The 27,683-nt window shown below is 41.0% G+C and overlaps 2 protein-coding genes across 9 annotated transcripts in view; one reads left to right on the top strand and one right to left on the bottom strand.

The window, feature by feature from the left end:
* Positions 1-8,025: 8,025 nt before the first annotated feature.
* Positions 8,026-8,937, bottom strand: LOC128117443 (UDP-glucuronosyltransferase 1A8-like). The gene has a single exon (XM_052749332.1). It carries the CDS (start codon positions 8,905-8,907, stop codon positions 8,026-8,028), a length of 882 nt encoding a protein of 293 aa, XP_052605292.1. The 5' UTR covers positions 8,908-8,937.
* Positions 8,938-14,698: 5,761 nt separating this feature from the next.
* The window catches only part of Usp40 (ubiquitin specific peptidase 40), a 78,067-nt gene continuing 65,082 nt past the window's right edge, over positions 14,699-27,683 (top strand). For 5 of the 8 annotated variants that reach the window (XR_008220949.1, XR_008220950.1, XM_052750484.1 and 2 more), the window contains exons 1-5: positions 14,699-14,790; positions 15,738-15,955; positions 18,679-18,746; positions 20,261-20,374; positions 23,627-23,791. Coding sequence is in view for 6 of the 8 variants with exons in the window: in XM_052750484.1 (XP_052606444.1) it covers positions 15,757-15,955; positions 18,679-18,746; positions 20,261-20,374; positions 23,627-23,791 (546 nt within the window). In the remaining 2 variants the exon portion in view is untranslated. Of the gene's footprint in view, positions 14,791-14,855; positions 15,238-15,737; positions 15,956-18,678; positions 18,747-20,260; positions 20,375-23,626; positions 23,792-27,683 lie in introns of those variants that run through there. The other 3 variants (XM_052750485.1, XM_052750487.1, XM_052750488.1) reach the window with 3 other exon arrangements.

Here is a 27,683-nt window from a genome sequence, read left to right on the forward strand (position 1 = left end):
AGAGTACTCTCTCACAGCCCACAGTCACTCAGGGCTTCTGATGATAATAAATCATCATCATCATCATCATCATCATCATCATCATCATCATCATCATCTCACTGCACTAAACACACAAGATTGGCTGGGCTATGGGTGACACATACCTTTAATTCCAGCACTTGAGAGGAGGAAGCAGGAAGATCAGGAGTTCAAGGCCACCCTGGGCTATATGAGATTTATCCATTCTAAAAGAGAAACAGAGCCAGGCTGTGGAAGTTCACACCTTTAATCCCAGCACTAGGGAAGTGGAGACAGTAATATAAGGCAGGAGTAGACATGAGCTTGCACCCCTTTTGGTCTGAGGATTCGGTAGAGGTAAGAAGTCTCTCTAGTGGCTGGTGCCTTTACTTCTCTGATCTTTCAGCATTTACCCTGATGTCTAATCCAAGATTTTATTATTAAGAATAATTAGAATTCGTGCTACATCTGGCATCCAACTTTTGGGGGCACGAATTCACGAAAAAGCTGCTTCCTGTGGCTTTGCAGCCTCTGGCACAGGCCGGAGCTGCACGTTTCCTGAGTCACTACCTTGCCGGCTAAGTTTTTGTTGCGGCCTCTCTGCAATAAATTCCACAGGCGAGTGGGCTCAATATGCTGCCAGAGTTAGCCCCTCACCACCAGCCAGCTCTGCCTTTTAGGCAGCTCTTGCCACATGTGTTTCTTCCCCATGATCTCCTGTGTGCATTTTTCATTCAGCGGGTCCCTCTCCTGGTGGGTTATGGACTTTTCCTGACCCCCCTCCTCAGGCTGCTGCCACACTAGGTACTTGCCTTGACAACCGCTCAGGCTTCTACAGTTCTATGCAGCGGCAGTCAGCCTCACATCTTCACCATCATTGTCACATTAGCAGCAGATTTGGTGAGATAATTGGGATTTCCTAAAGGGGTAAATTAGTTAAAAAAAAAAAAAAGATGAGAGAGAGTTTTTCCCACATTAAGAAATGGGAAACACTATTACAATGGAGGGAGTTAGGTCTCTGTATGATAATATGCTGGATGGTTTGAAAATGGAACAATTAAATGAGAGGATAATTAATTTAGATGGGATTTATGTAATGTCAATGATAAACCATCAGTTTTACCATTTTTGTTTTATTACTAAAGAGGTTGGTTAATATGAGTGCTAAGATACAAAAACTTATTAGAACAGACCATAGAGATATTCAGACCCAGACAGAGGAATCTGAAGGAGAACCAATCTCAACATTGCATTATAAGGTTAGAGAGGAACAGCTTAAAGTTTTCAAACATCCAACATTAATTTATCCAGTAACCTCACAGGAACTGTCAAGTGACAGATATCCCCAAGGCTGCGTAAGAGCTGTATGGACTCCTGTAGAAATGTTAGATTTAAGGAGATTCAAGGAAGCTATAGTCTCATATGGCATGCATTTACCTTTTGTGAAGCAGATGTTAAACTCATGGTCAACTTGTAATAGAAGTATCCCTCAAGACTGCAGAAACTTGGTTACAGCAGTCTTGAAGGCTGGTCCTCAATTACAATAGAGGAACTGGTGGAAAGATGAGGCTAAGACCATTGAATAACAAAGTAGGACTAGAGGTATGGAAACATCTCAAGACCAATTTGTTGGAGAGGGAGATTATGCTAATGTACAAGATGATCACACCCTGGTACAATGGCCTTAAATGCTTGGGACAGAAATGAAGAAGTAGGAAAGAGAATTGAGTCATTTACTAAAGTTATACAGGGCCCAAAAGAAACCTTCAGCAGAAAATTTTTAAGATTAATATATATATATTCATATATTTTAAATTTTTTGTCATAATATTAATGGTCATATAGAGTACTAATTCTAGAAAAAGGCTTCATCTAGCTTCCTGTACATGATTTCAGGTTTAAGTGTCTATCGGGTAACTAGGAATTAAGTTTTTGAACTTTTTTTTTTTTTTTTGGTTTTTCGAGACAGGGTTTCTCTGTGTAGCTTTGTGCCTTTCCTGAAACTCACTCTGTAGCCCAGGCTGGCCTCGAACTTGCAGAGATCCACCTGGCTCTGCCTACCGAGTGCTGGGACTAAAGGCGGGTGCCACCACCGCCCGGCAGTTTTTGAACTTTTAATGTATATAACAAATTATGGTCTTTTTAACCTATTTGAGGTCTGCTACATATCACATTTAAAATGTTTAAGTTTTCTGCAGTGAACCATGACCATACCTAACAGAGACTTTTGAAGTCTCCAAAAGGAAGATGAGGCTACACAATGATTCCACCACAACTATGATAATGCCACTAAGCTGACAAACACCACCCAAAGATTAGCCTTGGACTACAAACTGTTGAGGACAATTTGGATGTGACTAGTTGAGTTGATGCATCCTCACAGACTACCCTAGCCAGGACTTGAGACAAGCCCTGCACTTTCCCATTACATAGAGACTGGATAACAAATGATACAGATATCTCTCCCAAGACTTGACAATTAACCCAAATTTTTCTTTTCAGGATCCCCTAAAGATGTTGTCACCCCCAGACAGCAGAAAGTAATTTTAAGAACATAATACCCACATTCCCAAGTGGCTTTTGGTCTTTCAATGGGTTATGGATATTTATCATTTTTTTAGTGTGGTTGGTTATAAGTTGTTATTGGTAATGGTTTTAAAAAAGCTGGACAAAGGAGGTAAGATTCGGGGTTCTTGTTTTGAAAAGAAAAAAAGGGAGATATAGAAATGATAGGATAAAAGGGCAGATTATTGAATCTACCTTTAAAAATCAACTACTTGTTTTAAATATTTTATATTGATATGGATCTTTGCATATTAATACAAATTTGAGGTTATTTTGATTAGAACATACTGTACATACATTTCTACTCTTGTTCAAGGTATTGTACCTATACAACTCATTTAACAATGTAATGCAAATTTCTAGTCTTTAAAGTTATTATTACCAACAAATTAGGATATAAAGAAATGCAAGTTAGTAGTTAGTCATTACAATCAAACTTGTAGTCATATTAGGTATGTTTTCAAGGTCAAGCAGAGATATATTTTAGATAGACAGGTCATCTTCAAACACTTCAGAGATCTACAGAATACAGCATATAAGATGTTTTAATAACATAGGTTCATTTGCTTTTTTTTATGACAATGAGACATGTCTGCTCCTGGAAGCACCAATCTACTTCAGAGAAGATGATGGGCATTGAAGAAACACCATATGGAGTTTACTTTCATTGTGGCAAAAGTTAGCCACTGGGCAAGAAAGTGCCCTTGCCTCAACTGCTGACAGTATACTGTCCAAATTGGACAAGCAGGACACAAAAGAAAAGACTGCAGAAGTTTGCCAAGACAAGATAGGACAGCCATTCAGAATATCCTGCTTCACAGTAAAGTGTGTCAGATAAGCTAGGCCTGTAGGCCAAAGATGGATGCCCCAACATTGCAGAGGAACCTTGGGTAACTATCCAGGAAACCAGGATATCTGTCATTTCTCACATTTTTTGGAAGTTGCTTTCTTGTACTTCCTTCTTTCTCAGGTAATATTAGTTGCTTCTCAGATCTCTGAGTGAGTTGAAGACTAGACAGTTATACATTTCCTTGTTAACAAATTAGGAAAAGAAACTCACTAAAGAGATGTAAAGTGTATAGGGTTGAGAGATATCAAAAGATAGTTTGAGGTTAGTAATGCAAATTAGGATAGAATGTGAATTAGGTACAACCCTTTGGACTCACCAAGATAGGATAGACAATGGAGTATTCTTTCTGAATTTGTCAAATATTAATGGACTAGACATTGTTGATTATTTATTGCCTGTATATATTTATATATAGTTGTTGTACTTATTGTATAGTTTTTCTTATATTAGCTATATAACCTTTTTTTGTTTTAGACAAAAAAGGGGAAATGTGGTAATATTTTGTTAATGTTGTAACAAATACAGCTTGCCTGAAGATCAGAGGGTGAAGCTAGCCATTAGTTAACCATAGAGGTCTGAAGGTCTATACAGACAGGAGACAAGAAGTGATATGGCTGGGTGGAGAGAATGAAGTCATAAGGTGGGCAGAGACAGGAGCTCAGCCCCTTTTTCAGAATGAGAAGTCATTGAGGTAAGAGGTGACTATGCTTCTCCTTTATTTCTCTGATATTTCAGCATTTACCCTGATATCTGACTCTGGGTTTTTATTATTAAGATTAATTAGGATTGTGCTACATCAAGATCCAGACAAACCACTCTCGGGCATATACCCAAAGGTTGCCTCATCCTACCACAGGGACACTTGCTCAACCATGTTTGTTGCTGTTCTATTGACCAGAAATTAGAAAAGAAAACCCTAGATGTCCCTAAACAGAAGAATGGATAAAGAAAACCTGATACATTTATATAATGGGGTAATTACTCAGCTCTTTAAAAATGTGACAACAGTACATTTGTAGGCAAATGTATAGAACTAGAAAAATCATCCTGTGTGAAGTAACCCAGATCAGAAGATAAATATGATATGTATTGATTGATATTTGGATTTGAACATTATAGAAATGATAACCAAGCTTCACTCCAAAGACACAAAGAGGTTAGGCATAGAGGAAGACACTGGGGGGAACACATGGATCTCACTGGGAGGGGAAAATAGAATGGATTTTATAAGTGGGAGGGAGCAGGGGAAGAGAACTAGAGCAGGAGTATCAGGTGGGAAGGAGGAAGGACGGGGGGATTGAGGGAAGCGATGAGGGGAGGGATGGCTAGAATAAAGAACCTTTGAGTGGCAGTAAGGAAACCCAGTGCAGCGCAGTGGGAACTTCCTGTAATATATAAAGGCAATCCTACAGAAGTCTCCACATAATGAGGGAGAAGGAACCGCTACTGGCTATATCTTGACACCAAACTAAGCTTCCTTTTTGGGAATGGTTCTCATCCAATTCAGTTGTTAGTCAAGGGATCCCATGAAAATTCCCAAACAACCCAGGCTGTGACCAAGACAATAGGTTGATCTCCACAAACTGACAAGACCCCATTGCTGAAGACAATACCCACACAACTCATTGAACATGGAGAAATTGAGCTGGTGCCTATATCAAACCTTCACCCCATGTTCTAGTGTCTATGACATGGAAATGTACTCTGCAAGCTACCAAAAGAGAAAAAAACAACAACCCAATCACAAATCTTTTGACCTACAATCTGTCTTGTTTGCAAAACACACCAGGGCAATGGAGACACAAACCTTGTGGGAGTAACCAATCAATGTCTGATTTGAATTAAGGCCCACATTATGAATGGAACCCATACCTGACACTGATTGGGTGACCAAGAACCAGAGTCTATAAGTCCATACAGCTAGGATTAAACCAAATACTCCTGTTATTAAGGGGAAAGTAACAATTAAATGACTCATGATATTCTGCTATACTCATGGATCAGTGCCTTAGTCAGCCATCATCAGAGATGCTTTGCCAGGGGCCTCATGCAACAGATGGGAACAAGTACAGAGACACACAAAAAGACATTACATAGAGAGACCTTGGAGCACACAGCTCTAAATGAGTTGTCTCCCTCAAATCCCTCCCCTCAGAGCTCAGGACACCCCAAGGAAGAGAGGCAGAAGGAGTTGGAGTGGCAGAGGAAGAAGGGATGGAGGACACCCTGAGAACAAGGTCCTCTAAAACAACTCAGCAATGCTCATAGGAACTCACAGAGACTGAAGCAGTATGCACAGGGCCTGCATGGGTCTGCACCAGGCCCTCTGAATATACACCATAGCTTTCCGTTTAGTACTTTTATGGGACTCCTGAATGTGTTAAGTGAGTCTCTGATTCTTGTGACTTCCTTTCATGATCTTCTTTCTCTGTTGACTTATCTTGACCAGTCTTGGTATGGTGGTTTTTCTTTTATCATATTATATTTATTTGTTAAAAAAAAAACAAATGCACCTTCCTTGCATCCTACATATCATATCAATAATTTTTGCAACTTGGAAAAACTACATATGCACTTATATAGAGCATATAAGGGCTGCTTCGTGGCTTCATGTGTTTGTTAAACATCTCCAAAAAAAAAAAAAAACAGTAAAATGTAGCTTGAAGTGTTTTTTGTCTCTTTAAATCACTTTTTAAAGTTAGCATACAGAGTATTCTGTGGCATTTTGGCATTTTTCAGATGTTTTGTCTTTTCTGTTTATCCCACTCTTCCCTAGTCAGCCTTACACTCCATATGTTCTCTTTCTACCCCTGAATGTTCCGCTTTTCGGTTTTCATGGGACATGCCTACCATTATTGTCCCTTTTCCTCCTCAGGAAAGTTTTCTTTGTCCCCTCCCCTTCCTAATTTCATGGCCCCTTCCACACACACAAATTGAAAGTCATACATAGACATTTAAATTTAGATTGTAGTTTGGAATGTATAGGCAATTACGTCACAGGTGTACACAGACATATTTATATAGAATTGTTTCCTACTTAGTGAATAGGCACAAAACAATTCTCTAACCTAGGAAGAAGTTCCATGTGTAGTGATATTTACAATAAAACCCAGGTCAGTAGAGAATTTCATTTTATTGTCCATGTGCTAAAGAAGAAATAATATACCTTGGAAAGTGGCCTTCCCTGGCGACAGTTGATCCCACCAACGAAGACCATGTTGGGCATCAAAGGTCTAGGGAAATTCAATGCAAAATCTGTGTGGAGCAACCAAATGGCCACCTGGCTGAAGAGGTCATCCAAGTCACTGGGGTCTGGAGAACTTCAGAGGCAATGTCTGGAAGCAGTTTTGAAAAAATAGGGGCAAAATGCATGCTCCCCCATGTAGGAAAGGTGGTTCCCACTCTCTCCGTGAAAGTCCTGGTGTCTGTGAGTTTTGAGAGAACTCTGGGAATGTAAGACAGTGGACTGGGGCACTGGCCCAGAAAACCCATAAAACAAAAAGCTTGACAATGGCTGGCTAGCATCACTGGGCCGTAAGAAAGCTAAGGCTCTGAGAGGCTGCCAGTCAAAGCACACAGTTGTTCAGGATTCACAAAACGGTTTTTCTAACTGATTAAAGTCCTGCATGAACCATTTGACTCAGAAACTCTACTTTATACCTGCTACTCAGATAATGCAAAGAATATAGACACATACTCATGTAAAAGAAATGTCAAAGAATGGGTAGCACAGACTTGTTCACAAAAAAATTATAAAAGGGCTAACCAATGTAAAGATTTTAATGTGATTAGTAAAGTATTGTACTTATTAGTTTATCACAGACATGGTGTTTGTCTGTGATCACTGACAAATGCCAATGCATAGTAAATAAAATTGTGTGTGTTATTGTTGTTATTTTATGTAATGGAATGAATGTATCAATTCGGGTTATGTGTAATTTCTGAAAACTGGAAAAATTTATAAATACAGCTAAGCGTGCTTTCTTATGGAGGGTAGACTGGAACTAGGAAAACGAAAACTTTCATGACTTGAAGTGTATGTCAGTGATTCTAAAAACAATATTAAAATGTAGCTTGAAAGTGTTTTGTGCCATTTTAAAATTAAATTTAAAGTTAGCATACAAAGTAATGGGTGGCATTGTGCCATTTTCATGCACATGTGTTTCAAATTTGTCCTTCTATATCCCAGTCCTCACCCATCCTACTATGTCCTTTGCATCTATTTGCTTATCCCCTTCCTTCCAACTAGCTACCCCCACTTTCTGCTTCATGTTACATGTATCTTACTCCGGTCTCTTTTCCCTACCCCTTCCCTTCAGGTCACTCCCTCCACTTTCAAGGTACCTTTTTTATTTTCATGTTCTACACAAACTTACATACACATGGGGCAAAGAAGAGGGGATATACACATACATACACACAAATTTAAATCCAGATCATAGTTTGGAAGTTACATGCAATTATGCCATAGGTATACACATCCATACTAACAGGACACCTGTATAGAATTTTCTATTAACCAGAAAGAGATTCCAGATGCAGCTAATGTAAACATGAAATCACAGCTCAGTAAAGAATTTCTTTTTTCTTGTCCAAAGGTGGACTTCTCTTCATGTGCTAACAGAAAGAAAGCATACCTTGGAAAGTGGCCTTCCCTGGTGACAGTTGATCCCACCAATGAAGACTATGTTGGGCATCACAGGTCTAGGGAACTCCAAGACAAAATCAGTGCGTAACAACCAAATGGATACTTGACTGAAGAGGTCATACATAGTCATTGGGGTCTGGAGAACTTCAGAGGCAATTTCTATGGCAGTTTTGTAAACAAAGGGGCAAACTGAATGCTCCACCATATAAAAAATATGGTTCCACACTCTCTCCTTGAAAGTCATGGTGTCTGTGAGTTTCAAGACACCTCTGGGAACATAAGAAAGAGGACTGGGGCACTGAGCACCATCATCAAGAAAATAACAAAATACTCCTCTAGTGAAGATCACTGAAGGGAGTGACAAATACTTGGCCACAGTTAAGCCACACACATCAAAAGGATCCAGAAACACAGCATCAAAAGAACTCTGCTTCAAGTACTCCACTAACTTCTTGTCGTTAAACAAATCTCTACAATGTGAAAATAATAATTCGAGATACTTGCTGGCTTTGTTGTGTAATATAGAATAGAAGGTTTCTTCCCAAGGTCTCCACAGGGAATCACTAAAAACCTTGAACTCGTGGTCCAGATCTTCCAGAGTGTGAGAAGTTGAGTACGTCTTCACTGTCAAATTCAGGGATTTTCCCAGTTGCCAACTCACCTCTGGCATAACTGCCACCACCTCATGCCCTCTGTGGGTGAGTTTCTCCACAACCATCTGCATGGTGAACCAGTGGCTCCCATCCATGGGCACCACCAGCAGCCTGCCTGCCTGGGCAAAGCCAGAGGCCAGCAGCAGACACACACACAGAGGAAGGGAGGCTGGGAGATCTGCAGGAGCCATGGGAGAAGTGGAGCACAGAGAAATCCTGCTGCTGAGACTCTGAACTGTTACAACACAGACAGAAAAGCAACCAGCAGCTAAAAGTGTTTGTATATGCATAAGGGGAGTTAAATTCAGTGATAATGATTCACACAAACGAATAATAATTAATGACTTTCACTGGCTGAAATATCTACTTGTGTGTTTTTCTGATAATGACAGTATGATCTTTGCCTTGGAACGATTATGTCCTCTATTGCAAAACTAGTTTTGAAAGAGTAATAAAACAATTTGTTTGGATTTTCAGAATTCAGAATTTACTACCCATACGGAGTCTCTGTATATATCATGTGTTTGTTTTAACATCATAAGAAGGTAGGATAAGAAGAATAGACAGTGAGAAATGAGTTAGTCAAGAGGAAGAGGTGTAAAATGCTAGAGAAGGTCACAGGAAAGCCAGTCCCTCACTAAAGGACACTGTGTTAGGAAGGGCTGGGACAGAGCCAAAACAACTCTACATTGCTCTTACAGGTATGGCAACTTCACGGATCTGAGATTGCAAGAGGCTGATAAGCACCGAGCTTGGGAACACTGTCCTACTTACTGCAGGACTCTTGTAAACCAATAATCTAGGCACCACCTGTGCTAAAAGCAGCATCTCTGAAATACTGGCTATTTGATAGTCATGGAAAGATTCCTTTCTCTCCTTCAAGGAAAGGATGACTATTTCTGAGCCTGGCTTCTGAATCGTCACCTAGACAGAAGGTGGAAGAGTGTTGAGCCTCTGAACTCTGATAAGCCTCTGAGCCCTCCAATGATGATGGCCAGGTTTCTTTGCTCCAGGTACAACAGCCAAGGGCTCTTTTTTGCTGAAGACTTTAAGATCCCCCTAACTTAGAACTTTGAGATGTCACCACAGATTCAGAACAGAAATGTTACCAGGTTCCCAAACAGGTAATGAGAACAAACCTGGATGGATACCAGACTTTGTCCTAGGACATTTGGCAATGTACTAGCGTGTTTAACTAAGAACTCTAATCTCTCTTATCTCTGACTGAACAGTAGTCACGCAAACTCTTTTGCTTGAGTCCAAAACAGTGCTGCTCTGGGTCTTCTCCCAGCACACAGTGTGGGTTCAGCTACCAGGACAGGTGATGCAGCACCTGTGGTGAGAATCTCAGAGCAACGAGCAATGATTGCTGCCTGGTCAACTAAGTCCATCACCAGCAATCTCATATTTTCTATCTTCTGTGTTTTCTATCTATAGGAGCTTTATTATCTGTGATAAAATAATAACAAATTTGAGTTGCTCTTGATTTTCCTTAACCCAGGTAGCTTTGTGAAGCACTGGTGTAAAGCACTGGATAGATATCATGATCCTCTTTCCTGTTACAGGATGTGCTGACAGATGAGATGCCATGTCTGGCTAGAGTCTTCTCAAGGATTAGCTTCTAAGTTTCCTGGTGGTAACGCCCTCCTCCCCTCTGGCTACTGCATTACTGACTCCATACCCCAACTTGGAGCTAACTGATATCACAGGAGAGGGCACCTGCACACAGCCCATCATAAGCATTTTATGACTGGGTCTCACACATTCCCAGTGGAAATTTAGACCTCTCATTCCAACAAAAGACCAAAATGGGGTGAGGCAGATACTTCTTTATGGTGACCCCTACGCATCCACTGTATGATCATCAGGCTGACCAAAATGGCTTTGGAAAAGAAGCCCTTCGCTCCCCATCCCTCCTTGTGATAAACAAGCTCACTTCTCTACCATTTGTCCCTCTTCCCTCTTCAGACATTAATGAAGCACCTGAGCACCCATCTCTACCTGCATTGGTCTTTATGTTCTCTTACCAACAAAGTTATGATCATATTTAAAAATGTTCCCACCTCTTTCCTTTGGTTGTAAGGAAGAGGAGAATATAGAATTCTTACTGCAGGAATTTTTCTGTTAACTTTAAACATCACTGATTAAGCCCACCCCTAACCAGGATGTAAAAACTCAAAGTGGGACTGTTGTCTTTATGGACTGGAAAGAGATGACACCTCCCACCTTGACAACCCTACAAACTGTGGAGATACCACTGCTCCTGTACCTCACACTAGGGTCTTTGGAGTAGAAATATGAGTTTTGAGGATATAAGACAGGGGATGGGAGCACTGGCATGATTGTTCATTTGGCTGGATTTTTAAAATTACCAAGGAAATATGCCTTTGGGTGTGTTACCAGAAAGGCTTAACTAGGAAGGAAGCCCCACTCTGAATGTAAATGGAACCTTCAAATGGGCTGGGGCTTGGGACTGAATCAAAAAGAGAAAGTGAGCTGAGCATCGGCATTCATCTTTCTCTGCTTCCTCATTGCAGACACAGTGTGGGCTAGCTGTCTCACATTCCTGCCACCACAACTAGAATTGCCTTGACCACTAAGTTTTTTTCCATGATGATGGACTATCCCTCCAACTATGAGCAGAAAAGAAACTCTACTTTGCTTAAGTAGCTTTGGTTAAGTATTTAACGCACTAATGAAAAAAAAAACTAATTCAAAGATTAGTGTCACGAAGAGAGCCATTGCTGTGACTAACTCTATGTAATTGGAAAACCTTTGGAAGCGGTTTGAGACAAGAATTTGGAAGCAGGGGCATCATACTCTACATTGCTCTCAGCATCACTGTCTTCCACCCTCCTACAAATATGGCCCATTCTTCCATTTGATTAATATTAAGATCTAATAATGAGCCAGGCACTGGGAAGTTTGCTGGGGTGTCATAGTTTACTTTCTATTGCTGTGATAAATACCATAACTAAAAGCAACTTGGGAAGGGAAGGGTTTATTTCATCCAGCTAACAGTTCATCAGAAAGGGAATTCAGGGCAGGAACTTGAGACATGGACCTAGAAGCAGAGACCATGGAGGAACCCAGCTTACTGGCTTCTTCTGTGTGGCTCACTCAGTTTGTTTTTCATATACAACCCAGGACCACCTTTCCAAAGGTGCTACTGCCCATAGTGGGCTGGGTGCCCCAGCCTGCAGGGCAACAATGGGTACTCGACCACCCTAAGGAGGGAATGTAGGGACAGGAGATACAAAGGAAATACACCAAGTCTAGATTCTGATCAAGGTGCAATTTTATTTTTCTCCAGGAGAGTTTATATAGTTCCTTCAGGGTGGGGGGAACAAGAAGTTGTCATCTGCATAAGGTGGGGCAAGCTAACAGGATGTTTGTATAGGATGTTTACAGGGTGAAAGGGTCAAGGGCTCTGACTCAATGTCCTGTTGCTAGGCAACCTGACTGTAAGATGATCTAGTTCCCTGTCTATGGCGGGGGTGGGGGGGGGTGGGGGGGTGGTCTGTATTTTTCCACTAATTAGAGATTCTGTCCTTGTCCCTGACACTGGGTCCTCCCACATCACTCCTTAATCAAGAAAATGCTCCCCTCTACTTGCCTACAGGCCAATCTTATAGAGGCATTTTCTCAATATTGGTTCCCTCTGGAAAGACACAAGACCCTAGGCTGTATCGAGTTTACAAACAAAACACAAAAACCAGCAAAAGAAAAAACCTAACTAACAAGCACATGGGCACGTGGGGATATAGCTGCCTAGAAGGTAGAGTGTTGTTTTTAACAAAATCTCAGTTATTTGATTTTACCAATAAAGACTTGGGAGCCAGATGCTGGGGTGAAAACCTGCTAGTCAGAGAGGCAGAGAGAGCACCCTGCTGAACTTCCTCCTCCATAGATGTCCCAGGAAGAACTCCTCTCTTCTGCCAGCTCAAACAAACAAACAAAAATCTCAAACTGATTGTCCTTCCCTTCTACTTCCTGTGTATCTCTCTATCCATCATCCCGCCTCTCTCTATTACTCTCTGTGGTTTTTTATGTTCACTTCCTGTCAACTGGTTGCTTGCTGTGTCTCATAACTTATGGTCGATTTTATTAAATCCTGTTTACAATATTCAAGCAGAAAGCTCCTGGATTAAAGGTGTGTGATGGGTGGTGGTGTGGGGGGGGACTGGGAGGAGAAGAGGGAGGGGAGGCTGCAGCTGGGATATAAAATCAATAAATAAATAAACTTATTTTTAAAAATTGTGTGTGTGTTAGGGCTGAGCCATACCAGAACTAGAAACAGGTTTTTCCAGTAAATAATGCAATCTCGGGGTTCACAGCGTGATCAAATACCCTGCAACAGTAAGGCCTCCTGTACGTGTGAATCTCACTTTACAGAGGTTGGTCTCGGGTCAGGGAATAAAACTTTGAGGTATATGTGCAATTTTAAAGAGGTGGGGGATGAAGCAGGGTTAGGCGAGGTGGAGCAGCCAACAGACAAGAGGGCAGAAAATGATGCAGCCAGGAAAGAAAAGTGAAGAGGAGGTTGCTAGAAGCAAAGTGGCCCACAGATTGCAGTACTGAGAGCCGAATGTTCTCCCTGTCGGTGGAGTTTTCCCATCCCTGGAGCCACTTCCAAATTACCACACAGAGACTTACAGTAATTGTAAATGCTCAGCCAATAGCTCAGGCTTATTATTTGATAAGTTTTGGATCCCCAGTTACTGGATATCCGCCGCCGCCTCTGATGTAATAAGCCAACCAAACCGAATTAATAAACCCAGGTTTAATGAGCAGAACAAAGCAACTCCTGGGAGACAGGGGGCAGGAGAGGAATTACATGGTCTTAAATAGCCTGTAGGTGTGGTCTTGAGCAGCCACAGGGAGGGGCTGACTTTTATGGGCTTTCTCAGGGACAGAGTTGGGAGGGGACAGCTCCAGGAGATAACCCCCAACATTACTAACCAGCGCTTACATTTTAAGCTAACCCATATTCCTTATTTACACTCTGCATTGTGGCGGTACCTTTATTAACATGGCACATTCATCTCCTCCTCCCTCTGTGTCTGGCTGGTGACTCCTCTGACTCTGCCCTTTCTCTTCCCAAAGTTCTCTGTGTCTGGCTGTCCTGCCTATACTTCCCAGCTACCAGCCTATCAGCTTTTTATTAACCAGTGAGACCTATACCTATTCACAGTGTACAGAAGGCTTATTCCACAGCAGCACCCTGCCCATTTCCTGGCCCAAACCTCTTTGCCTGCAGTCCTTTCTTCCCGACATTCTCTGAGCTTTCTAGCCACACCAGTCTTCCTCAAATGTTCCAAATACAAATCCCTTGGGCTGACATTCACTTTGACTGTCCAACCCCTGCCCCCACAGCTCCCTCCATCCTTATTCCTGTTTTTCAGCTCTCAAACCCTCAGCTGAAATAAAAATTAGGTTTCTCTGTGTCCTTCATTCATGTCTTGATAGAGGTTGGGTGACAAGAAAGATACAAGTAGAGCCTCTACAGAGGCTGGGAAGTAGGCTCCCATCCGAGTGCCCAGGCAGGATAGGTCGTTTTGAAGGAAATATGTGTGCACACATGCTTGCATGCTTATATATAAACTGCTTAAGGTTGAGAGAGATTAAATAACGATTGAGGACGATGTAAGGTTCACAGAACGTACAACATTTTCACAAGTTTTGTATTGGATATATGCTTGAAGGAAAGATGGTTTTAAGGTCCCTTTGAATATTCTAGAGCAGAGAATACATATTCCATTTAATTGGTGAAAGCTCTAGAAACATATGGCCCCAATGCGTTAGTCTTTAATTTTTGCAGGTTGTAATAAACGTAACTTACAAGCTGACTGGGAAGAGAGCAAAGCCTCGCTGCCCCACCCACAATTTCTTTAGCAACAACTACATTGCCCATAAAGCTCCGCGTGGCGCGAAGCATCCTGGGAAATGTAGTCCTCGTAGGGGGGGGGGGAATCATTTTCCAGAGACCTGCCCTCGCCGGCATGGCGGTACCCGTTCGGAGCGAGTTCGTTTACTCTGTGTTGTGGCCGGGGCGGGGGTCTGGGCTATAGGCAGTAAGTGGGGCTGGGGAACGGGGGCGCAGGGAGGGACGAGGGCAGCGTAGGGACGACGCCGGCGGCCTGAGGCAAGACGCCCGGCCTCTCCTGGCGGCGCGTCAGGGGTCGGGCCGCGGGGACGCGCGCCTGGTTGCGCTCCTGGGCCCTGGGCGTCTTGGTGGGCGGGAAGGCCTCTGTGGAACGGCATGACGGGAGTCCAGCTCCCGAGCTCGAGGCCTGACTCGCGAGTTCCATTTCTTGAGCTTTTCTTCAGAGGACCTTGTGGAAAAGGGAAGGAACTGCATTTCGGCCCTTCCTGTCACTTAGAAAGTGTCCTCAGCGTTTGTACCTCAATTTCCCCTCCACCACACGAGAAACAGAGCAGGTTCCCGCAGCTCCCCAGTACTAACATTGATCTTTGGATGCGTTGGAAGGCTCTAATGGCCGGAGTCTGTCTTCCTTCAGGTACTTACTCCAGACTCTCTAGTTTGGGGCCAAAGTGCTGAGACTACTATCGAGATGATTAACGCGATAGGTTTAATTCACTGAAACTGTGGTCTGATACAGTATATAAAGAGATGGGAGAAGCTGAGATTTCAGCGAGTTATTGATGACCCAAAGGTTGCTGTCAACTTTCTTTTTTTCTCATTTAGTGATGTGGAATCCAAGAATAGTTATCGGTTCCTGTGGACCATGCCCTTTGTACTTAGTACTGGTTAAACTACCCTATAAAACATGTGCAGCCACAGTTTACATGGAAGTAAATATTAGCTAAATTACTTGTCCAGGGTCATACAGGTTAATTAGGACCCTTGTAGGTATGAAAGAGAAGTCAGATCTTGCTATCTCCAAAACACAAACTACTGTATTTTCTGAAGAACAATTTAACAGAACAAGGAAGATTAGGGGATGGGGGTTCATTTTAAGAATAAAAGCATTTATGTAACATGTCATTTTCTTTAAAGGATAGTATTTGGTTCCACAATGTTTGGGAGCCTATTTGAAGAGGATTATTCCAGTGTGTCAAATAGTCAGTATGGAAAAGGGAAGAAATTAAAGACTAAAGGGTTGGAGCCACCTGCCCCTAGAGAAGTCACCAATTTAAGTGGAATCAGAAATCAGGGTGGAACCTGTTACCTCAATTCCCTTCTTCAGACTCTTCATTTCACACCTGAATTCAGAGGTATGCTATGTTACATGCATTTGAATAATAATATATCATGGATTTTATATGTAATTATGTAAAAAACATAAAAGAGAAAGTATTTTAAAGGTGGATTCACCAATATGTGTTCATTGTCACAAAGTAAGACATGCACTGGCAGTTCTCCAAAGAAAATTGTGAAGCTTAAATTTTAAAAAAATCTATTCTGTGTAGTGATTGTAATGTTTCATAACAAAAAAAATAAGGCAAAGTTTTTCTAATTCCCATAATTTAAAAGACAACGTAATGACAGTTCTCTCATCTTTCTCCAATGTAACAAACACTTAAGTCATGGTTACACAAAAAAGCCTTGACTTCTGCAGTGGGAAGAGTTGTCACATTATTTATACACATCAGTACTTATTTGCATTTCTGAAATTCAGAGAGCTCTGATTCTGAGCTGATCTGTCCTGAATTTGTTTGGCCTCAGAACCTGACCTGGGTGAAGCTTCTTGGGAGTTTTAGTTCTCTCAGGAGGGTGACTATATTCATTATATTCATTAATCTAATTAACCAGTATTGTCTGTCCCAGACCGTGGTGGGAATGAAAAGTAATGTACAAATTCCTCCTTCATCATTCTAAAATCTAGAAATTATGAATTTCAAAGACCCAAAAGAAACATAAACCCACTCAGATTAGTTATATTAAATGGGTGTGGGGAGTTACTGTGATGAAAGACTATTTCTCCAGAAACCAAATGCTGGAAGGCAGCCAGTGTGCACTAAAGCCTGATTTCTTGCCCTTGTTTCTCAACACATTTGTTTCATTCCCCTCTCTCTCCTCCAGCCTCCTTCATTAGGGTCTCAGCGTCTGTTCTTGATTCCAGCATGAGCCTTGTTTGGCCTCTGCATGATTCTGATTGGGGGACCCAGTGTACATGAATATGTAGCTCATGTCTCCACAGGTTCTCTCAAGGACAATCTAATTTGTCTTGTATTTGAATGCCAAGTTCCCGTTACCACCCAGCTTATCAGATCTTTGGAAGGTTCTTCTGTTGCTCTAAGCTTAGAAAGGCTTCTTTCTCCAAAGATCTAGGAAATATTTACTGTTGTCCACTTCTAGTGGGCCATTCTAGTGCAGTGAGCTGACACTTCAGAGTGGTATCTTGTGCCCTTGACTTCAGCCTCTACATAAAGTTGCCTCCCAGCCTTTAGAAGTTTTCAGCATTACTAAGCAGATAACTAAGAGGGATAAAGATCTTCCAGGTTTTAATGTGGTTGAAGTTAAAAGGCAGTTTGAGGCAGAAAATAGCCTTAAGAACAGACTGAGAGCACTTGGGAGGTGAAGGCAAGAGGAGGATCAGAAGTTCAAGGCCACATGAGTCACTCTCTCTAAACAAAATGAAAAAAAAGAAACTGAGTAGTCAGCTGTATGTCCCACACCTGTAGTCCCAGCACTCAGGAGGTTAAGGCAGGAAGATTAAAAGTTTAAGGCTAGCCTGGGCTATATAGTGAGACCTTTTTCAAAAACCCAAGAAAGAAAAAGAAAGGTGAGGTACAGGGCAGATTGTGGAGAATATCAGGAGCTTGAGAGCTGCAGGCCAGCTTCCTCTTGTCTGTTCAAGCATGTAGTTTGACATTGTAGTGTGCACTGTGCACTCAGCATGGCTTAGCATGATCTTGCTGTTGGGGGAGGGGGTATGCTTTGGAAAGGCTAACAGAGTACTGATGGAGGAAAAAAGGAACTTATGTGTATATATGTCTTTTGGGGGGAGTAGTATTTTAAAGTAAGACTAAATTGAATTCCGTTATATTGCTAGTACATTACAGTGAGGAATAATGGGAGATTATTCTAAAAAAGTCCTTGAGTGGTTTTGTTCTTTAACCTATAGGCTTTTAGTTTATTTTTCCCAGCCCCAGCACTTAGTGAAAAACAAAACATTCTTAAGAGTACTCACTAGGGCATCAGTGTTTTTCAATAAAGAGACATATTTACCCCATTCATCACTTACCTCAGTGGAATGTTTCAAAAAAGAAGAAATCTGGAGGCCAGTGCAGGGGCTGACAACTTCCTTTTTGCCATCTCTTATTACTGGAACTCTAGAAAAGACATTTACACACCAAAAAGCAAAGGACAGAATATCAAGATAAAAGACACCCAGTCTGGCCTTTGACTTGGAAGATTGCTTAGCAGCCTCACATGGGAAAATATTCACCTGTGACATTTTTCTATTTTCTGAGACTCCTCATAACTTTTGAGTCCCATAGCCAAAGGGAGTTGAAATCAATCATTTTTTGTTTGTTTGTTTTATGTTTATAGAGGTGTTGTTTGGGGGCAGTACCAGGTCTTTGCTCTTGTTAGATAGGCACCTACCCTTGAACTACGTCCTCTTAGTCTGTGGATTTTTAAGGCTAGGTCTTGTTATGTAGACCAAGTAGGCCTTGAACTTGAGATCTTCCTGCCTCTGCCCCAGGAATTCCAGGATTAAAGGATGTCCCATAGTGCTTTGCCTGCTTATATTTTTATGTCCTTTGGATCTGTCATACTGATGGTCACATGCTCGTACATCACTTGATGTTCTTAGATCCAGTGGACAACAATGTTAAAAGACTGCAAAATGTGTAAATGAAAGGCACAAGTATTGACTTAGTCATTTCTAAATCTTTTGCTGATGCTGCTTAATGGAGGTCTTGGCTTCCTAAACAATTTTCTAAGAAGAAATCGTATCATTTACATATCTGACTCTACTTTTTTTGTTTAGAAGCTTTATTTTCTCTTGGTCCAGAAGAGCTTGGTTCTTTAGAGGATAAGGATAAGCCTGATGCAAAGGTACTAAATCTATAATTTATTGAGTCTTTGAATATTCAGGAAATGTTTTTTTGCATGTGTACATGTGTGTTGTGTGTATTCCTGTGCATATGCATGTTTGCCTGTTGTGGGAGTGTACATGTATATGCATGTGAGCATACATGTGTGTATATGTGCATGTCAGAGGTTGACATCCTCCATCACTTTCCACCTTATTCATTGAGGCAGGGTCTCTCACTTGTACTCTCACTCCAGCTAATTTACCTAGCCCACTTGTCCAGGGACCCTGGCTCTGCCTTCTGAGAGCAGAGATTAAGGCTTGTCATCACACTCAGCCAGCCTGTAAGTGTGTGCTAGGGATTTGAACTCCGGTGCTCATTCTTGTGTGGCAAGCACATCTCCCTAGCCCAGGAAATGGTTCTTAAGGAAGGAATTAAGATTCTTATCCATAGAAAACAAAGTTATTTATTACAAAGTATTGTCTTTATTGACAGAAAGTGACTTGCCTCATACTTAATTAGCAATGAAATTTTCCTCCAAGAAAGAATGGTTTTTCAAAATGCCATGCTGCTGCTGCTGCTGCTGCTGCTGCTATCACAAACATGCCTCACTTTGCTGTGCTTATTTTCAAGGCAAAGGAGAAGCTTGGAAACTATCCATGCTAGCTAAACAGAACATCTATTCAGTGCACTTATTTGCAGTAATACGTGGGGGAAACCCTAGAGACCAGTATTTTCTCACTTTAGTATTCTGGAAATACATTAAGGAGAAATTAGTACATTGTTTTGTACGTTGCTGTGGTGAAGTTGTTTAAAGCACAGCTCTAATTGTGTTCTTCCTGCTGGAACCTCACTCAGAAGCCCCTCATCACACGCAGGCTCAGGTCTGCGAAGAATAGTGATTGATGATGCAGTCTCATGCTTCAAAACCAACTTTATGGCAAGAAATGACTTTAGTGGATGTCAATTTCTTTCCAATCTGTTGCAGAGCAGTGCTTTTGAAGTATATATTTTTAATGTCATGGGAGCATAGAATTGTCACAGGACTTCCTGAATGTTTACTCTTTCTTTGAGTCTTTAAAGTTGGCCTGCATACTGGACTGTGAGAGGCCCTGCTCTCTGGCCTGGAGCTAGCAGAAAGGGAAGCAGGGTGTAGCCTAGCTTCTGAAGTTTCAGAACTCCAGACTGAGATCTGTGTGCCTGAAACCTGCCTGCATTCACCTGGAATGTGTGTATGGAGATATTGTAGAGGACAAATGAACTATGGGAATTGTATGTCTGTGATCATTTGTGTGGTTCGTTAGGACCCATTTGAATTTTTAATATTGATCTGAACTGTGTCAAGGGAGAAAACTCCACATCACTAAAACCTTTTGGACTGAATTAGAATTTTCAAAGAACTGAATCTTAGTTCTCCCTGTGTAATGAGGGATTTTCTACTGAGTGAGCCAGGAGACAGGAGAAAACTAGTCTACAGCTTTTGAAGCTTCACTCCGCACATGAATACTCATCTGGAAATTATCACTGTCTCCCCAGGTTCGGATCATACCTTTGCAGTTACAGCGCTTGTTTGCTCAGTTACTGCTCTTAGACCAGGAGGCTGCATCCACCATAGACCTCACTGACAGCTTCGGGTGGACCAGCGAGGAGGTAGGAAGGTGTCAGCAGGAGGCTTCCTGTTCTCTCTCATGTCCTTTAATTTTGTCTCAGCAGCTCAGCCTGATGGGAAGTCTTTACACATAAATAATTACAAGGCACATGTGGATGTTTAGGTGCTTACTGAGTATAGGCTGTTACAATTGCCTATGCCTTGGGGTTGGGAAGAATGTTGTTAATACAGGGAGAGATACAGGAACTGATTTTTTAAATTTGTACTCCACAATTTTTATGTAGTTTAGTTGAGCTTTAACACCTGTTACATTGAGGTTATTTACTGTGTAGATGTCAGACTGCTCATCGACTTTTCAGTCGTCAGTGATAGTCCATAAACTAGTGGATGTTCAGAGTGTTGCCCACTTTTGGGATGGGCTTCTTGCTTGATCTGAGCACCCTGATGAGAATGCACTGCAGCCAGATCAGTGCTTTGTCTGATTTTTTCATTTCCCTGTCCTGACCCCTGAGTTTTAATTTTCTCCACCCTGACTCCTAACTTTTCATATTCTCCCTGTATCTGCTGTAGGGCATGACTCATTTTTCTGTTTGTATTCCTAAAAAGCATTCCACAACATACGGACAAACTTCTGTGGCAACAACTGAAGATCTTGTTGTCAGTACTGATGGGTTGTCAGTATATCAATTCAGACAACACAAGGTCTTATTGTTTGCAGAATAGGTACATTCCTGTAAAGCTCTCACCTGTGGCCTTCTAACTAGGAGCACTCCTTAATCTAGTGGTACTGCCCTATGGTATTAAAGAAGTAGGGCTTGGACTTTGAAGCAGGTAATAGCACATTCTCTAAAAAGCATGTTACATTTCAGGCATAGGACTAATGCTTGGGGTGTATTCTTATACCCTTCCCTTTAAAATTATAACCACTTCATTGAGGTTTATATGCCATAAAATCTACTCTTTTAAAGGTATAGTTCAGTGGCTTTTAGTATTTTCACAGAATTGGGCAACCATCACTACTACCATCAATTTTAGATTGTTTTCACTACTCTAAAAAGAACCCCCATACATTTGCAATCACTCCTCATTCATCTCTTCCTCCAGCTCTTGGTTAGTCTAAAACCTACTTTTCTGTGTGTAGATCTGACTGTTCCTGAACATTACATAGGAATAGAGTTATACATTATGTGATCTTTTGTAACTGATATGTTTCACTTAACATAATGTCAAGGTTTATTCCTTCTTACTGCCCAGTGAGCCTCTGCTGTATGGATATGCCACGTTTCAATGAAGGCTTCTCTTTATATTTGAGCTTCTACTAAGTTGCTGGCTTCATAATAGTTTTTTTGAAAATTTAATTTGTTTATTGATTCTTTATGAGTTTTACATCATGCACCCCAATTCTACTCACCTCCTGGTCCCCCTTACCCCTGCAGTGCCTCCCCACAAAAGAAAATAAAAAAAAATCAAAACAAAACGAAGCAAGCAAGCAAACAAAAACAAGATCAAAACAAAAAACAAAAACCCTCTTCACTTCTCCTTTATTCCCATCTCTCCAACACCTCTTCATTCGTCCTGGTGGCATTGGGAGCTTCAGTGTGTAATATAGTATATACACCCTTTTGTCCAATAAGCTTTATTAGCAAGTGTTTATTGCAATGAGTCATACTGAGCCCACCCTGCCCTTTGCTGGCCCAGGGAAAGATGGCATTGCCTCTCTCTGGACACTGCAGCAAGAGAGCTGGCCCTGACCCTTACAGGAGTGCTAGCCCCTGCACTCAGGAGAGATGGCCCCACCTCTCACCACAGGCAAGGGTGAACTGACCTTGAGTGCGCCCTTGCCTGAGGTAGGTGGCCCCAGTGGCCTAGACTGACCAGCTCAGCTACCACCCAGGCCCATCACCTGTTTTTTTTTTTGTTGTTTGTTTTGTGCGCGTGTGTGTGTGTGTGTGTGCGCGTGCGTGCGTGCGTGTGTGTGTGTGTGTGTGTGTGTTGAGACAAGGTTTCTTTATGTAGCACTGGCTGTCTTGGAACTCACTTTGTAGACCAGGCTATCCTAGAACTCACAGAAATCTGCCTGCCTCTGCCTCCCGAGTGCTAGGATTTAAGATGTACACCACCACCATCTGGCTGAAACAATTTTCTTAATTCTTTTATGTTTTGTAAGTAAAGAACTGAACCTGGGTGGTAGAAGGTCTTTGAGGTACCTCTGCCAAATAATTGGTTGCTCAGAAACAGACCTTGAAGTTTTTCTTCCCTTTCAAACCAGTGATATAGGACAGATTTACATCCCCTGGTATCTTATATTTTAAAGGGCAAGAAAAAGATCACCAGTCTCACACTGCTTCAGCTTTCATTCCCTTGACCTGCCACATGTCACATAAACTTATTGTTATATTGTTCCCCTGGCTGCCTCTATTTCTACACCCTGAATTGTTCCTCTGCCTCCTTTTGGCTTTCCTTAGTGAAGGCAACAGTGACATCAAATGTGCCAAGGCTGAAAGACACTTTGCGGTGTCTGTGACACTTTTATGTCAGTGGGATGGGCTCAGTAGCACTTGCTGTTCTGGTTAAGGCCCCCACTCCTGGTGCCTTGGACTTGGCCCTTGATTCTCCCTTTCACTGCCCTTCTCTGCCTGCCAGTGGTAGAGCACGTCTTGGAGGTACAGCTTGTTCTGGAAGACTTATTCTCACATGGCCAATGACTCCAAATGGATTCAAGTTAAGAGGCAGTTTGAATTTTTCTCAGCAACACTACATTACTCTTGTTTTTGTTGGTTTATGCTTTGAAATACTCATTTCTGATTTCTGCTGTCTCCAGCTGTTGTGATCTAAGTGAGGTTTACCTGTGCACACACTGCTGGCTTACACACTGTCTAAACCTGTCCTGCTCCTTTCTTCTGTCCTCCTGTGACATGGGCAGGTGGGTGTTCTCTCATAATTCAGAGTATACTTCACAGTCACCGAGGGAGCTGAATTGTGTGTACACACTAAACACTGCCTACCTATATTTTTATTTTGTAGTATAAATAAAAATAGGTGGTGTTTTAACCTACTTAGTCATCTATACATCTATCCAAAGTTTTTTTATATGTTTAATTGATAGTATTCTTAAAAATCCGTTCTTAAAAATTTGAAGTAAAAGTTATATTTAAAAGTCAGCTGTTTTAGCTGGATAGTGTACCTGTAATACCAGCAGCGCTCAGACTCAAGCAGGAAGATTGTAAATTCAGGGCCAGCCTTGACAATCCAAAGACCTTTTCTCCAAAACAAAAACTATTTTTGTTTTTTAGGAAATGAGACAACATGATGTGCAGGAACTGAACCGAATTCTCTTTAGTGCTTTGGAAACTTCTTTAGTTGGGACCTCTGGCCATGACCTCATTAATCGTCTATACCATGGCACCATTGTGAACCAGATTATTTGCAAAGAGTGTAAGAACATCAGTGAGAAGCAGGTGAGTGGACAAGAGTTCCTCTGCTAACAAATTTTTGTAAATTATAATCCATACAATGAAATCTGCTATGCTTCTTCCACCACATGGGTCCTAGGGATTGAACTCAGATTGTCAGACTTGGTGGTAGGGACCTTTACCTACTGAGCCTTCTTACCAGCCTGCAAATTCTTAAAACAGTCTTGATTCAGTGCTCTGATAGTTGTTAAAAAAAAAGCAGTTTGGGGAGATGTTTACACATAGACATCTCATGAAAGAAGCTAGTGTAAAGACAGTTCACTAGGGGGCTTGAAAGATGGCTCAGTGGTTGAGAATGCTTGCTGCCTCTCTTCCAAAGGACCGCTGTTCCATTCCCAGCACCCATGTAGGGCTGCTCACAGCTGCCTGTAGCTTCAGCTCCCTGGGATCTTCTGGGCCCTTGCAGGCTCTGGCACACACATGACCTACACACACACACACACAGAAAAGAAAGTTAATTGGGGAGATAATAAAGTCAGGATACCAAAAAAATATTTAATTAACATATCTCTAATTAAATGGTTTAGTTTGTTAATATCCTTTGGGAAGTGTATTCGCAGCGTGTGCTTATATTTATATGATATATAAACTGTCATTTAGAGCTGGTACAGTTCTGTTTGAATTATGACTTTAATTTCTTTGTGATAATACAGATTGCCAATTCAGTTTGACTGGGAATTAATTTGTGTCAATGAAATCATCTCTGTTGCATTTCAAGTCCTACTACTCAGCAAATGGGTTCATTACTGAACATTTAATGAAAATCTCCTGTTATTATGGTAGGAGTTGTAGGAAGTTTCTGTATCTGACTGAATGGAAAATTTAATACCATTTTCCAAATGCATTTGTTGCTTTTTTTAGAAATAGATGCAAATATATATTAATAAATATGTGTTAAATATATCTATGGTTTTTACATTTATTTATTTATGTGGGTCCTTGAGTTTGAGCCCAGGCCTTACATAGTTACAAATGCTGGGCAAAGGTACAACTCCAGTCTTCTTTTTTATTTTGTAAGGAAGAGTTGGGGGATAAAAAATGGTATATCTGGCCCTTTTTATCTGTGCTAGCAGAAGCTGTCTTGGTTAGCCTAGTTTGAAAATAAGGTGTCCTCCATATCTTTGATTGACTGAGCTCTAATGCAGTGATTAACAAAGCAGTGATAAAACATGGCATACAAAAAGCATATTGAAACTATAAACAGTAACTTTCCTTGTAAACAGCATATTGTTAACATGAAGTATTCTATTACTTAAGAATTTTGTCATGAAGTAAACCTATGCTCTGCTACATTTCAGTCTCCATAATCCCTTAAAAAAATTGTACTACATGCATAAACAGAATTAGAAATGTGATTTAAACTTGCAAAATTATAACAGCATTTATTGCTAGAAATACAATTCAAATGTAGCTTCAGTAGATTGTGGAACGCCAAGGAGTGGAGCAAAGACCTTCCTCTAGCTCAGCCAGGTATAGATCCTTCCATTAACCTAGTAACCATGCATATGGTCAAGCAATCCTCTAATGCAGCTCTGCTGGGTAAAGCAAGCTCAGATCTCACTAGGAAAACTTTGTGGGCCTCCACAACTCCCCCTTCTTGATATAATAAAGAGCCCCCAGGCCCATCAGATAGACTGTGCCTGTCTTAGGTCATTCTTCATTAATTTTACATACATATGTTCAGGAAACTATCAAGAAGAAAGTTGCCCATCTTTGGCTACCAGCCTCTGGCAGGAGTGGGTACAGAGCCTAACTCAGCTCTGACTCAGGTCCCTGCTAAGAGCTTGCAAACATCCACAGTGATCTTTATAGCTGCCACACTTCCCTATAAAGGAGTAGAGGATAATAAAGATGGAATATCCTTATTGGAATGGGTCTAAAGTGACTACAGCAGTCTTAGCTGCACTAAGCCCTTTTCTAAATCAAAACTCTCTCATAACAGATGTTCAATAAAATTTTCAAGAGACTTATTTTGATTCCTAGGAGAAAACAGTCATTTCAAATCACTTCAAAGTATCCACTCAAGTAAACAAAAACCCATGCTAATTATAAAGACACTTTTACAAACTAAATTGATTGTGGGAGACTTATCCCTTTGTGAGAGGCCTACCCCTTTTTAAAGAAAAACAGGAGTAGTAGAAACTTCTAGGAAGAAGACAGAAAAGCTCTCCTAATTATGACACCTTCACTTAAGTTTTCCAGAGGCTACTGAGACCATAAAATTATATTTTAAGATATCGTAAAAAGTATTCAAATATATCTGAGGGTAAAAGAGTAATAAAAACTTCAAGATGCCTCTAATTTGATTTGGTTTATCTTTTAAAAATTAGTGTTACCTAACTTGTCCAGACTAGACAGATATTAATGGAGTAATAAAAATAATTCAGCCGGGCGTTGGTGATGCATGCCTTTAATCCCAGCACTCGGGAGGCAGAGCCAGGCGGATCTCTGTGAGTTCGAGGTCAGCCTGGGCTACCAAGTGAGTTCCAGGAAAAGGTGCAAAGCTACACAGAGAAACCCTGTCTCAAAAAACCAAAAAAAAATAATAATAATAATTCCAATATGAACATCACTATACACTTTTTATAAACTTACATTCAGTATTTACACTTTTTACATATTTACATTCAACATTTACACTTTTTACAAACTTACATTCAACATTTACACTTTTTACATTCAATATTTACACTTTTTACAAACTTATATTCAAGAAGAAACTTTATAGACCTATTTTACAAACTTATTTGGGAGAATCTTTTAACAGAACTAACTTATACTAGAAAGAATTTCTTTTTTTTTAAAGATTTATTTATTTATTATGTACACACAAGAGGGCGCCAGACCTCATTACAGATGGTTGTGAGCTACCATGTGGGTGCTGGGAATTGGACTCAGGACCTCTGAAAGAGCAGTCAGTGCTCTTAACCTCTGAGCCATCTCTCCAGCCCCTAGAGAGAATCTCTTAATAGACCTAACTTACATTCAAAAGCAAACTCTATAACAAACATCTAGAAAATATTTCTTAACAGAGCTATTAACAAGACAGGAAGTACACAAATCATTTCTTAAGTTCGGAGTTTATAGTCAGCTTTGATATCATTCTGAAAGTTTTCCTGACAGTTTGAAGTCAGAGCCTAATTCATCAGTGCCTCTAAGTTTGAGGGTAAAATTCCCTCTTCTTAATTTTTTAAAACTGCTTTTTAAGATTATCATGAGTGTTTCAGTGAAGCCAATGTTTCTCTCTTGCATTTCAAGCACAACCCAAGTTTCTTATTTTTTTTATTTGCCTGTAAGTTTTTTCTTTTTTCACAACCAAAGCAATTTCCCAGTGTATGGTCCTCTTTCCCTAGTTTTCTAAAGGGTTTCAAAGTGACTTGTTGACAAATGGTATTAGCATTTTAATTGCCTTCTGACAGGCAAGGTGTTCACCTGTTTGTAGTTCTCGAGAGGCAAGCTACCAAAGCTTGTGGAAAAAATAGCATTTTGAGCTGGAAAAAAAAAAAAAACCTGAAAAAACAGAGTTTTGGGGCAGTGCAGTACCAGTATCTTTTTTACGGACTACATTTCCCAAGCTGCCTTTCTTTATATCATCACGCTGCACTGCTCAGGCTCTGCTAACTGCTTTTTCCACACCAGCAGCCCCTCCCTGGGTCCTGCACTGCCTCTGCTGCAGCTCTCCTCAGCTTTCTGCCTGCATTTTCTTGGGCATATCTCTGGCTGCAGGGTATTCTGGCTGCTGTTTTTCTACTACTGGCTTGAAGGAGAGACAGGACTAGCAGAGAGGATTTGTCATATTCCAAGAGGTTTTTTGTTTTTGTTTTTGTTTTTTTCTAGAGCAATTACAGGTGATTTTCTCATTCTGATAGATTTTCCA

This window comes from Peromyscus californicus, unplaced genomic scaffold (assembly GCF_007827085.1).
Source record: "Peromyscus californicus insignis strain IS unplaced genomic scaffold, ASM782708v3 Scaffold_21__1_contigs__length_65335640, whole genome shotgun sequence".
NCBI lineage: Eukaryota > Metazoa > Chordata > Mammalia > Rodentia > Cricetidae > Peromyscus > Peromyscus californicus.